Source organism: Marmota marmota, unplaced genomic scaffold, assembly GCF_001458135.2.
Source record: "Marmota marmota marmota unplaced genomic scaffold, marMar, whole genome shotgun sequence".
Classification (NCBI taxonomy): domain Eukaryota; kingdom Metazoa; phylum Chordata; class Mammalia; order Rodentia; family Sciuridae; genus Marmota; species Marmota marmota.
Genome location: NW_026000000.1, coordinates 4,720,498 through 4,735,000, shown reverse-complemented (window position 1 = coordinate 4,735,000; position 14,503 = coordinate 4,720,498). Strand labels below are relative to the sequence as shown.

Genomic DNA, 14,503 nt, shown 5'->3' with positions numbered 1-14,503 from the left:
GCCATACCTGGGAGGTGACAGCATGGCAGCAGTCAGCTAGGAGCAAGCTAAGAATATTTTCTACAATATTTGGGGAGCAGCAAGATGTGACAGCTATCAAGGCTGGTTGGTCCATTCTGGGGCACATGCACGTGTCTTCTGAATGGTACATAACACATAAACCTTATAACCAAGAAACTGAACTGCTCTGTTTTATTCTATTTGTCCTATGCACATGAAATCTGTGCCACTGTACCCGCTAAGAAAACACACTTTCAGAGGACAAAGATTGTTATGCCAGGATTATTATACATTAATATAACAGCTTACTATGCCAGGATTTCCAGACTGGGTTCAGACTGAAGTCTTCATTCTCCAATGTAGGCTGCTGTGAGATGGGGGCAAGCCAACAGCTTCTTCTTGGTTACTTTCTCTGAGAGGTGAGCGTAACACTACTAATTTTAAGGATTGACTGAACCAAATGTCACAATGAATGTAAAAAAAATATTGTTACTACAACATCAGCTACTTTGGAACTTGTCTCTTGAATAGGATGAAAATGTTTTTTGACAACACAGATGAAAAGGAACAGAATAAAAGAGACTGAGTGAGCAGAGGAGGTACAGCAACACGTGTCGGGGCAGAGACAATGCTTGAGTTCCTCCTTGCTTTATTGCTAGAGAAGAATATGACAGCCAATTAAATAATGGCAGTTATCCAAAAAAGCTACAGTAACATGAGAAAATTTTGTTCTCATCCGTTTTATACTTGGAGACAGCATGAACCACACACTTGGAAAAGCTGAGATGTTACTGTGAGAGCAAACAAAATTCCCCAGGACATAACCTTGATGCAAATATGCAAATGTTCTGCTCGATGGTGCCTCCCTAGCACATAGTGTCTAATAATTCTTGGTAACTAAACGTGAAGATGCCCCAAAGTTCCATTACAGACTAGCCTTCTGGTCAACTACAGTATAATTTATAAGAAAGTGAAATGACGTTAAGAAAAGGTTCTCCTGAAAGTTACAAAACAAACTATTGAACAGGAACCTGAAAAGACCTGCTTCACATCAAATGCTCTACATCAGTAAGTGCTTTTAAGAACTTTACTTAATCATAACCATCAAGATATAAAACAATGGAAATATGTTGACAGTATCTGGGCTCATAAAGTTCCTTGGGGATTAGAAGAAGAATGAGTAAGTACTTTGATTCAATCAACTCAATGTGAAAAGAAGCACTGATGGAATTAAAATAGGGTAGAATGAAAGATAAATGTTAGTGGAGAGTCTAGTCTGTTAAATAAAACACAACCCAAAACAATCAAATTAGCATCTGACAGAAGCAGTTGCAATCAACTCAAAGATTCTGTCCTTGGGAATGAGATTCCAGTCACAGAAGAGAGGAAAATGCTATAGGGTTTTTTATGTTGGCAGAAACCCACCTAACAGATAAGGCCATCCAAACCAGATCCTTTATCAGAGGTTAAAATATGGTTTTATGTTGTCAGAAATCTATCTAACAGACAAGGCCTCTAAAACCAAGCCTTCATGGGAAATAAAAATATTAACTAAGGTTGGGGGTATAGCTCAGTGGTAAAGTACATGCTTAGCATGTGCAAGGCCCTGGGCTCAATCCCTAGCACCAAATAAAAAAAATAATTAAATAAAACTTTAAAATGACAACAAAATGGGCTTGAGTTATGGCTCAGTGATAGAGTGCTTGCCTGGCATGTGTGAGGACCTGTGTTCCATCCTCAGTATAATAAACAAACAACCAAATAAATAAAATACAAGATCAATCGACAATTAAAAAATTTTTTTAAATAACAAAAAAATAAGTTCTTACCCAAGTAATCTCTGAACATAGAATATACAAGGCCAGTAAACATCTAAAAATCCATTCCAGTACTATCAGAATATAATCTCAGAAAAACCATACAGAAGACTATACTTGTTCCTTCCTGCCAGATCAGAAAGGAACAGTCCTAAATACAGACGCATGGAAGGCCCTAAGCCGGATCTGCCCACCCTTCCCTTCTCTAGTCCCTTCCCTTTGGCATGGGCTCAGTTTTCAAAGAATCCACTCAGTGACCATTTCCACATCACCAGCCTCACTATGTCTCTGCCAAGTGTTGATAAAAGAATGTTCTACCCTATCCCCCAAACAACTCTACCACCAAGCTCTTTCAACTCCACCCCACAACCCAACTGACCAAGGGCTCCTTTACTTTTTTTCTACAACAATTTCCACCACTAATGGACCAACATATCCTGCAATATTTAATGAATTTTATACAATCTGTTCCCCAATCCCCAAATGACTTACACTACTCCTTTCAGGAAAATGTCTTACCCCAACAAAAGATGGGCAGCTCTAAATGCAACAGAAGCCAGGACTTCCCATCACCCACCCAAAATTCATTCACTGAACAAACATTACATGAATCAATTCAACCACCTGGACTTCCACAGTGGCAACCTATTCAGTCCTCCTGCTTCAAATCCTACTTCCCTGCTCTCTAGACTGCAGCCACAGTCATGAATCTTTCAAAATATAAATCTGCTCACATCCTCCACCTCAAATGACTTACCACACATGAAACAAAATCCCAACTCTTCACCCACAAATACCCTGCATGAGCCACCACCCACATCTCAACAGACCTCTTGAGTCCCCACTCCACCAGCTCAGGGGCCCCAGAGGCCCTTGGGTGCTCCTCAGGAGTTCTGCACCTGCTGGGTCTCCTGCCTGCACTGCTCTTCCCCCGAAAGCCCCCATGCCACTCTCCTTCATGTGCTCAACTGTCACCTCATTACTAGCTCCATCCCTCCTCACCATCTCCATCACTCGCCCTTTGCGCTGCTTTTTCTCCATTTCCCTTAAATTAGCTGTTATCATCTATTCATTTGTTTACTGCTGCCTTACCCCAGCCAGAAGATAAGCTTCATGAGAATTCCAAGGTCCTCTGCTCAATGTAGCATCCCCAGGGTCTACAAATACCCGATGCATAGTAGGTTGCTCAGTGAACACAGGCTGAATGAACGAATGCATTTTAAAAGAGCATTTTCTGGGTATTTCTATGTGCTAGACTCTGTACCAGGCAGAAAGATATAAAGATGAATGATGAATGGGATCTAGTTTTTGAGAAACTTAAAATCTAGTAGTGAAGGAGACACACACACACAAGTAATAGAATGAAATGTGCTACGAGCTAGTTCAAGGAGAAGCATGGAATGGAGTAGCTAAAGGTTAGGCAGGCTAGCCAGGGACCGGAATATGAAGAACCCTGAGCCTCAGGCTGAGGAACTGGTTCTCCATGTGAGTCTCGACTGAGAACACCAACCTGGGGTGTAAAGAGGAGAGGTATCTGAAATTAGAACTGACAGAGCTGGAACTGACTCAACTCAGTGACAATGAAGGGAGGAGCCCTCTTAGGTTTCTGATAAATGCCACTGGTCAGAGAGGAAGGAAAAAAAATGGAAGTTTTCAAAGCTAGCATATTTGACGTCAGACAAGTTGAGTTTGAGGTACCCTGATCACCACACTCAGTCATAATTATTCCTCTAGTGACTAGTAAACCTTTGACTTGGAAATTCTACAGTATGCTCCCTGGACTGTCAGGGGGTTACAATGTCCTGACAGAGTGGAGGCACACGCATCACACATCGGTGCCACCGTGTTAACCATGACTTAGCCATGCAAAGCCTTTAATAAAGTCTTGAGGCTTTATCAAATCTGTATGTTTAATATATTCTTTATCATGCTTTCTTAAAACAAGGGATACCTGTTTTGCAGTGAAGTCTGACACAAATGCAGATTCCCAGGAATTTTTCCTAGTCAGTGGCTTGAAAGTCCAATTCTAAATGGGGAGACAACATTTATTTACAATTTTAAGAACCAAAGAATTTCTCAAGGACAGGTATTATTGTTGCTTTCCCCTTCTCAATGTCATGGAAATCCCATGTTGATATATGCTTATGTAAACATATATACATCCAGACGTGACAAAAAGATGTGAAGAATGAAATGAGGGGAAATTAAGTACAATAAAACAGAACCCATGTTCCACAGGAAAGAACAACTGTATACAACATAAGGAGAGAGCCAAATGTCACAATTTAAGCACTAAGGTTTTCCAGCACCTCCAAGCTCAAGTTACAGGGTGTTCTGTTGGGAGATGTTAGCTAAATTCCAGTGGTCTCACTCCTCAATTCTAAGTCATCCTCTACAGCTTCATCCTATTTCTTCTCTGAAAAGTAGACGACACAAAAGAAAGATGGAATATACTATTTTTTTAAGGGCTCTAGGGCTCTTAAAATCAAAGTCAAGGGCCCTGTTGGGAATTAATAGCCAAACAGGTTTAATTCCAAGGAGCTGAGTAAAGTGTGCTGTTAAGTGATAAACTTCCTGGTGGATGGTGGGGAGACAGGTGGAAACTTAGGAGAGTCAAACACAAAAAGAGGGAGAGGTTAACACTCTGTTAAACAGAACATTCCATACCAGAAGGATCTATTTCCTGAAAATGCTGCATGAATAAAACTGCTATACTATAATATGTAATTAACTAGCAACAAGGGAACTATGACACTACAAAATTTAAAATTTTAATTAAGATCTTTTTAACCTTCTTTAAGAGAGCCAGGGAAATGCAGTTCACTACCTACTGCGTGATATGTCAGTCTGTATCTTCTTACCTCTTATACGTCTGGTGGGCCACATACACTCACAAGAGATCACAAGGAGGGAGACGGACAGCAAGGGTGTGGCCCAGTAGAAGGACAGGGGCAGGGATGTTTAGGACAATATTCGCTTCCTACATCCCTATCTTTCCAGAGGTGAAAACTAGAGGGAGGACTCCACCTCCCTGTCCCCCACTGGAGATTGAACCGAGGACCTCAAAAAGGCTAAGCTAGCATTTTGCCACTGAGTCCTCTTCTAAAATTTTTAGGTCTCACTAAGTTGCCAAGGCTGGCCTCTAACTTGTGACCCTCCTGCCTCAGCCTCCTGGAGCAGCTGGGATCACAGGCATGCACCACCACACAAGGTTCAAAGAAGATTTTAAAGAATCCTTAGCTGGATGCATTCTAGACAGAAATACTCTGAACCTGAGTGGCATGTCCAGTAATGTTAAATTCAAACAACACATGGTTGCCTAGGACAACAGAAGTTTATACTTAAGGGGACCTTATTTTCTGAGAAAAATATTTAGGGATCCACCCAAACCACTCAGCACATTAGGCCCTGGCTGGGCTGGAACACAGGCTGCCTGCATCCCAGTACTGGATTAATTCTGTAAAAGAAACAAATTGGCTAGTTTATTGCTGAACAATTTAAATATATAAGTGTCAGCAGTACTGGCAATAAGTACCAGGAAAACATAAAATAAAAAAGTTTGCAGATTTCAGGAAAATCTCTTGCTGGGAAAAAAATAAACATTTTAAAGAAAATAGTCCTATATTGAAGACAGTTCTTTGAACAAGAATAAACTCATTTAAAAGCCACAGTTCTGAGAATCATGTGTGATTTATTCAAAGCTAGATTCCAGAGTAGTAAATTATATGCCTGCATGGAAGAATTTTGATAAAAATTTAGGAAACAAACACACAAAAACAAAACACCAAAAATCAGGGAAAAAAAAAAAAAAAAACCCAGGAAGCATAATTCAAGTTAAACTTTCCTTTGTAGAGAAGAACTAACATTTTTTCCCCCCATTGGGCTTTTAGGGAAAAAAGTTGAGAAGTCAAAAAGTTTATAATTCAAAAAGCAGGACTGAAGTTTGGCAACCAAAGGAATGCATTTAAGGAATTCTGAACATCCATATTTCTAAATATATCCTTCATCCTCTTAAAACTAAGCAACAGAAACAGCTCTTCAACCAAATCAAATGTAGCCCAGACCACTAGTTTTATTTCAGTTTCTGCTTAAACTTTAGGATTGCCAAACCAGCCCTAAATAAACACTGACTACTTCAATGACTTTCTTTATCTAGACTAAGATAGTCCTTCCCTTGGCCAAGAGTGAGCAACTGCTCTCATTTCCATTCACAGATATAATTTATAAGATAAAACAAAACTCAAATAGTTTTAATAAAATACCAGGGAAAAAAACCCATCATTTCTGTCAGAGACAGTTCAGGATAAACTCTATATCCACAATTTATTTTCTTGAGTTAAGGTGATCTCTTTAATACTTAGCTGCACTGTGGTCATGAACCAGTTCACCAAGAGGAACTGAACTTCCTCAATGAATGGCTTCCAGAACCCCACACAAGGGCATCATAAAGATGTTTCACTCAGAGGAAAGTCAGACACCAAAGACAAGGGCATTAATTAACAAGAACAAGTCGTTACCCAGGTAAGTGGTTTTGGAAATCTATATTTGAGTTTAGAGCTTGAGACCTGAAAACCACTTGCACCCACACAAAACTAAACGGAGGTGCCTATTTATAGCCCTGAGAGACTTGAATGGAATAGTCACAGTCTGCTTTAATTGCCACAAAACAAATAAGACAAAATCACATAGGTTCCTCCACATTCCACCTACCCAAATCGTATCCTAAGGATATCATTTTCCCAACAACCCAAGCCACTGTGGAATACTTATTCTGAACTCATCTTTCAATATGTATCTGTGAGGTTCCAGATCTGACTGTGTGGGGAAAACTATCCCCACCATGCGCAATACTTAGGCCAGCTGCCAATCATTTACTTCCTGAGTTAATAACACCAAGACTAGGTGGTTTACCTGCTGTTTATCAGCCAGTACTTTCTGAAAGATGTCTGAGAGCTTTCCTTCTCGTTAAGTGAAAACAGAACATCATCTCTCACAGTCCTAGTTGTCATGCTATATGAATATTGAACAAAACAGGGAACTAACAGCATTTTCTTAAAGCTGCTAGAATTTCAGTTAGCTCAACAGAGTATGTAGTTAAAAAAATGAAAGAAAAAGCAGTTAATACGCTTTGATTCCAACTGCTTGATGAATTTCACTTCCAAATAATTACTAGATGTCTGGAGTATAAACCCCTCTTTCACCGCATCTTAGAGCTTTGACTTTACTTACTTGTATTTTAAGAGCAGCCATTGAATTAACCAGAGTCCTACAAGGATCATGCCGTTAATTTCACAAATAGAAAAGGCCCACTGCACCCGGTTAAAATGGTCAAAAAACGTGTCCGGTAGTGGAGGCTGCACCTCCTTAGGAGGCACTCGTTCATGGACGACCGAGATCATCACTGTGGTGAGAACAAAACAGGAAAGTGCGTAAAGGAAGGCCAGAAACGTCTTGCCCCACTCCATGGGGTACTGGGAGCGCTCCAGTTCTGGCATGGGGATCTTTATCATCTCTTTCCTATACCCATTTGGCATCCCATTGGGTTTAATCTTGATGCTAAAGCTGCCGTCAGGGGTGGGGACGTCTACGCCAATGTTGAGGTGTCCGTTGGCATGGCCGTTCTTGTGTGCTTCCATGTGGTGCTCCATTTTCAGGGTCTCTATCATGTCCAAGAGCCGCTGCCCGTTGTCAGAGGAGACTCGGCACAAGGGGGGGTTTTTGAAATCCTCTCGGGTTAGGTTGATCAAATCCTGGCCTGTGAAATGTTCTAGAGGTTCACAGTATTCTGGCATAGCATTCTCCAACAGCCAGTCTGCCACCTTCTTGGGTGACCAATAAACCACTTCCTTCATTGTACTGGCAGACGACATGCAGTCCCCAGCTTGTTCTCAGAGGTCAGCAGTCACTGTTCCTACAGGGCAGGACACTGTCCCTCCTTGGCTGGTTCATCTTATTGGGCCTCATGAGTGGAGACTTGTTTGGCAAGATGGTCAGGGCAGTTGTTAAATACCTCATGAAGCTGTCCAGGGTTTCTGAGTGCATGAGCATTCATTCACCTCATTTTTGAACAGAATTCTTCCTTCTGTGGAAGCAAAAGAAAAGTTTAGGCTACTGGGACTTCCATATCAACTCCCCCAAAACACATGCACACAAAAATGGAAAGTCAGTTGTGAACTCCATAGTTTTCAAACATGTAATAGTTTCAGGGAGCACCATTTCTCTGGTTATTTGTCTTCTCTGACAGCACTAAGTTGGATCTGAAAAAGAATAAGGTCAGAACACACATGTATTATAGGATCTCCAGTGGTGTACTTACTAAGGATAATTCAATAGTGCTTTGAACTCTGCTCTACACAAACCATTGATTCTCTTTGTACTTAATAATGTGAAAGAATATGGAAATTTTTTAATCCATCATTCTATTTGGTGAAGAATGTTTAAAAATGCATATACTATATGCAACTTAAATAGATATCAGAGAAAACTACAGAAATGCAGATCATCTGGCCCAATAATTTTACAGTTTTACCAAAAAGTCAGTGAATCCCTTTTTCCAAATGTGCTTGAGCCCCATCAGAGGTTACCAATCTGGCTGCCTGGGCTGAAGTGGAGGGGAGGGAGACAGCTCTGCCTGCTTTGTTGATCTTTCCACTCCCAGCCCCTGGGGGTTTCTGTAGAATGCACCATGGTTTGAAAATGAAGGATTTGATCCAACTCCCTCATTTATAAATGAAAAATCTTACTTCTATAAATGTCAAGGAACTTGCCTTCAGTCAAGGGGTAGTCTGTCTAGAAGAGTTACAGGTTAAATTTAAATACACTAAACTAGTGTATTTATTCATTAAAAATACTTAACCAGCTAAGTCACAATAATCAAAAGGCATACCTATAGAGAAAATTCAAAAGAAAGATTCAAAAATTTATATTTATATAACTATATAATCTGCCTTTAGCAGAAAAGAGACCACAGTTTGTCTCCCAGCATTTTCCTTCCACCCATTATGTGAGCTTCAGTTCATTCATCTGTAAAACGGGAATGAGGATAATCAAAAATGTTTCCTTCACAGGATTTTATTGTCAATGATTAAAAAATGAAAATTGGTGAAACATAACCTAGCTCAAAAAGCAATGATTTTCAAAAGGGTCTGTTGGTATCTAGGCCCTCTTTTAACCTTTCCCATACTATCGATCATGTCCACCAGCCACTGTCCACTTTATATCACTATGAAAAAACTCTACCAGGGCTGGGGATGTGGCTCAGGGCCAGCACACAAGGGGTCTTGGGTTCAGCCCCGGCACTGAAACAAAACAAAACAAAACAACCTATAGGCTAACTGTTTCCTAATATGGTCAATGTGTCAACTGCAAAAAAGCTTACACAGATCTGGAAGTTTAAGAGCTGAAAATTAATGATGACACCATTTCCTTAACATGTTTTTATGGAATAATAATCTGAAAAAAATGTTCTATGTTAAAAAAAAAATCCATAACCAACAAACCTAGGAATTGCGTACTATAATCTCTCCCAGGTGTAACAGTATACATTAGGATGTTAAAAGCATGAGGAAATTCTCCAGATTAAAAAAATAATTAGCAGGACTTCTCAAATTGACTTCATCAAAGCTGTCCAATCTCTGCACCACTTTTTCTCTTCGATTCATCTCCACTGAACTCCCAATCTAATTCTGGCATGAGGATGGTGAGCATGTCTACTTTCAATTGCCCAGTCCAAATAACAACCAATCAATGACGATAAAAACCTTAAAAGATATTCTAGGCCCTGCAAGAATATTGGGTATTCCCTTTTCTAGGAATCTGCAGTGCTCTGCACCTTTCTTATCACACCCTCCCCTCATTAAGTTTCTGTCTAGACTCCCACAGGAGGCTTAGAACAACTTAGAACAACCTTCAGCAGCCATGTATCTCCCATGCCCAGGACTTAGTAAGTACTCAATCAACCACTGCTCATTATTCTCAAAAATATCCCTCAGACCCTGCACCACATTGATGGTTAATGGAAAATGAATCTATTGAAAATGACATTGATAATGAAAACTGCTTTAAACCAATTTGGATGTTCCAGGAAAATAAGATAAGCATTTTCCAGAGAGAAACAAAACCAAAGTGGATCTCAGACCACCTGTCACCACCACAGCGGAACTTCCTCTGTGATGAGGACTGACCAGAGTGGCAAGGAAACATGCACACCAGACAGAAGGTTGCACAGGACAGGATCTCCTCAGCACAGGGCCCAAGGCCTCTCCTTAAATCCTCCTCAGCAGAATTTTCCTTAAATACTCCTCTGCAGAATTACAGGAACCATCAAGAGAGCCCTTCAATATCCTGAAGTGACTATAAGACTGTAAAGAAAATCCTCCGTGGAGTGTCTTGGCCTAAGGGAAACAAACACAGGCTTCTCCCCCAAGTTCTTCATTCTTCTCCTTGCCCAACACAGGAAGTTGGCCAGGATGGGAAACCCCCTAGAACCACGGAGACCACAGCAAGGCCAAGGTGCTGTTTCACTTCTCACTGAGGGGAGAAGGAGGCACATATCACTCCTCAAGAGATAATCAACTTTAAAAAAAAAAAACAAATGGTAGGAGGTAATTCAATACAGGCTATCATTCATTCATCTGGTATGGCCAGCACTGTAAACATCCATCCAAATGAAGAAACACTAATCTTGAAAAGGCAAGACCTTCAAGCAGTTTCTGATAGCCAGAGAACTCTTCAGAGATAGCAAGATAAATTAATAACTTCAATTCCATAGTTAACTAGGATAACAAAAACATTTTCCCCTGAGAAAGCCCCTGAGGGTACTCAACCACTGCTCATTATCTTCAAAAATATCCCTCAGACCCTGCACCACCTTGATGGTTAATGGAAAACGAATGTATTGAAAATGACACTGATAGTAAAGACTGCTTAAAACCAGTTTGGATGTTAGATGATATATGGTCAGCTGGGCTAGGAAAACAACTACCACCAACACCCAGAAGAGCCACCTTGAATCCATTACTGGGAGACCAACAAGGAATACCAAATTGATAGACTTCCCTCAGAATTGGGAAAAATTAATATAAGAATAAAAACACTGTGAATAAACTCATCCTCCCCCAAATATCATAGAATTTGGGAGACAGAAGTAGTATAGCAACTCTTGTCCATATGTAATTTTTAGAGATAAATACCACAGCCCAGTGAGTTTATGGTTTGTCTAAAATTTCATACATAGCAAAGAGGTAGTCCTGGGGCTGAGACCCAAGATGCCCTTCAGCGCTCTCCCGCTGTGAGGTCTTCAACCATCTCTCAGATCTGAGCATGTGGGCAGAGAGTCTAGAAAGTTCTAAAAAGTGGTGGTGTCCCAGACGATAAAAGGTGAATGACAGCACATGGTTACCACAGGTCCTTAGCTCAGGAGGACCTTTTATCTGGTCTCAACTAAGTAAAAAATATACTAAATTCAATTTGGCTTTAATTCTTAAAATAGATATTTTAGTCTTAGAAGCTATAAAAGCCTTTAGATAATATGCTATGCTGTGGTATAAACTATTTATAGTTAATTATCAAGGCCAGATTTCTAAAACAGAAAAATAAGTTAAAGCAATTACTCTAGTAACAGAAGACAATTTAACCAAGAAAAATTACTAAATATCATTAATTACCCCGTGCCCCCTCCCTTCCCCTCCAACCCCTCAGCCCTATCTAGAGTTGTCTATTCCTCCCATGTTCTGGCTCCCTATCCCACTATGAATCAGCCTCCTTATATCAGAGAAAACATTTGGCATTTGGTATTTTGGGATTGGCTAACTTCACTTGGCATTATCTTCTCTAACTCCATCCATTTACCTGCAAATGCCATGATTTTATTCTCTTTTATTGCTGAGTAATATTCCATTGTGTATATATGCTACATTTTTTTTTATCCACTCATCTATTAAAGGGCATCTAGGATGGTTCCACAGTTTACCTATTATGAATTGTGCTGCTATAAACATTGATGTGGCTGTGTCCCTGTAGTATGCTGTTTTTAAGTCCTTTGGGTATAGACTGAGGAGAGCTGGGTCAAATGGTGTGACTATACTATATATACAACCAGAGATATGAAAAATTGTGCTCTATATATGTAATAAGAAATGGAATACATTAAGCTATCATATATAAATTTTAAAAATTTACATTAAAAAATCTGGAAATTACAAAATAAATAAATAGAGGGTAATGTTTTAGATTAAATAAAACAATTATATTTTTAAACTCTTTTTATACCTTAAGTTCATGCTATTTTGCCTAAAAGGCAGAAGTTTTAATAAATAAAATTGAGGAAATTATATTGTTCTGTTGTGTGCATGTACAAATATATAACAGTGAATCCCACTGTTATATATAATTACAATGCTCCAATAAAAACTCATCTGAAATGGAAAAAAAAGAAAAGAAAAATTACTAAACAAATCACTTAGGAATGTCTGTTTACACGTCCCCAAAAGAATTCATTAAAATGGGAGTTCATAACCTACTTGAATCAAATGTATGAAACATGATATGTCAAGAGCTTTGTAATGTTTTGAACAACCAATAATAAAAATTAAAAAAAAATTAAAAAAAAAAAAAGAATTCATTATGTTATAGTTGGGTGTGGTGGCCTAGGCCTATAATCCCAGTTACTTGGGAGGCTGAGGTGAGAGGATTGAAGTTTGAAGCCTGCCTGGGCAATTTAGTAAGACCCTATCACAAAATAAAAATAAAGCAACAAATTATGAGATCAGGGGATATAGCTCAGTGGTAGAGTACTTGCCTAGCATGCATGAGGCCCTGAGTTCAAACCCTAGTACCACAAAAACAAAAATCAAACAAATATATTATATTGTGTTATTATTTGGCTTGTCCAGAAATAAAGCAGTGTTGTGCTAACAAAAACCTACCATCACAATTACAGACTGAACACATCGGTTTTTAAGAATGAAAATGTGCAGTTATTGATGGAAAATTTCTAGTTCCAATGCTTGCTCTATCATTAACTTGCCCTCTGACTCCAGTACCTCAGTTTCCTGAAATGCAACAGTTTATTCCATCCACTTATTCCATTAGTAAAAGGAATTTACATACACCTGACAGTGCTTTGAAAAATAAAGTAATATATAAAAATACAAGAGAATAATAAACTGAGTTCAATTTATTCTTTCCTTGAAGATTAACTGGCTTTGTAAAATAACTGCCCTGAAATTGAGAATCGAGTTTTCATGATTTTTTTAAGGCACAATGGACCCAAGATTGAACAAACACAGCTGGCATGTCAATGAAGAAACTGCAGGGAAAAGATAGGGTTCCAAAGGTTTCCAGATGCTGATAATAACAAGTGATAGTAGGAAGTTGCACATAAAAGTCTTACATAGAGTAAATTAAACTTCCTGTCTCACGGATCAAAGCTCTAAAACAAAAACAAAAGCAACATGGAGATGACACTTAATTTTATTTTAATAGCTTATCATCAACTTCATCCAAGATCAAATTGTGGATGGGCATATGACACTTAGCTCACACTTTATTAAAAACAAAAACAAAAACTCCCTATGAGTACTTTGTTGAAAAAGCAATACAAATAAAGAATTTATACTGTTTTTCTACAAAACACTGACTTTTTGTAAAACTTCCTGTTCATGTAAAAGTCTTCATATCTACTAGAACTTTACCTAAAAGTCAGTTGACCTTTTAAGGTGATGCAGCCCACTGGAACACTCATAGGTATTAAATTCTCAGGATAGCTTTCCAGTGGCTCTTCTTCAAATCAGTCTATACAAAGCTGTGCATTTTCCTATTTAGTACTTGAAGAATTAATTCAAAATAAGCAGAGCTCATAAAATGATACATATTTGAAGAATAAAAATTGTTAAGAGTAACAACCACATTGGTTTACCTGAAAGACTTAAATTATTTGTTTCACTCTACAGTTTTGGAAGTTTTAGATTACTTTTGATGCCTTAACCTTTAAACAGCTCTTTATTTTATTTTAAACAGCTATTACCTGCCGTGTTCACAGTTCCACAGTCCAACTCTGGTTGGCAAATAAAAATCATCCCTTACAAAACAGGTTCCTTAAACTAAGTGTCTGCTGACCTACTTTGCTTAGATGTGAGAAGGGCTTGCTGCAGCGTACATATTTGCCTTTCAGTCCACTCAGGTTGTTAAGACTCTGGGCTGTGAGAAGAGCCTCATCTGATGACATCTTTCTCTCCTCCAAACCTTGTCTATTTAATGGTACTTAATACTTAGATTTCACAATATCTGAAATGCATTCCTTCTCAGTGGCTGCCCTGTAACTCACCCAAAAGTTAACCCCATTTCTTATGCCTCCTTCTCAAAATGTAGGATCTATATTGTAATGTGGTAGCCCTCAATGTGCCAGGGGAAAACAGATGATTTTTGGTTGCTTATAAATTAACAGGTATGATATATGAAAAGAAATCAGCCATACCAACTGTATACCATATATTACGGTTCTAGCTGTTCCCTTACGGTATGAAATATACAACTGTTCCATCCACATCACAGAGTCCTATCACCAGTGAATTCTACCTCTCAGACTCCAAGACCCCATTTGAGTCATTTATTGACAAGATGTATATATAAATATTTAGTAACCAGAAAATCCAAAGAATCATTACAGAAAAAATAAAAAACTAAAA

At 38.9% G+C, this 14,503-nt stretch overlaps 1 protein-coding gene across 15 annotated transcripts in view; it reads right to left on the bottom strand.

Annotated features, from left to right (window-relative positions):
- Sgms1 (sphingomyelin synthase 1) overlaps nucleotides 1-14,503 on the bottom strand; it is a 289,949-nt gene that overhangs the window by 33,363 nt on the left and 242,083 nt on the right. For all 15 annotated transcript variants that reach the window (XM_048807437.1, XM_048807436.1, XM_048807435.1 and 12 more), the window contains one exon: nucleotides 7,047-7,899. In XM_048807437.1, coding sequence (XP_048663394.1) covers nucleotides 7,047-7,687 — 641 coding nt within the window. In that variant the 5' untranslated portion in view covers nucleotides 7,688-7,899. The remainder of the gene's footprint in view (nucleotides 1-7,046; nucleotides 7,900-14,503) is intronic.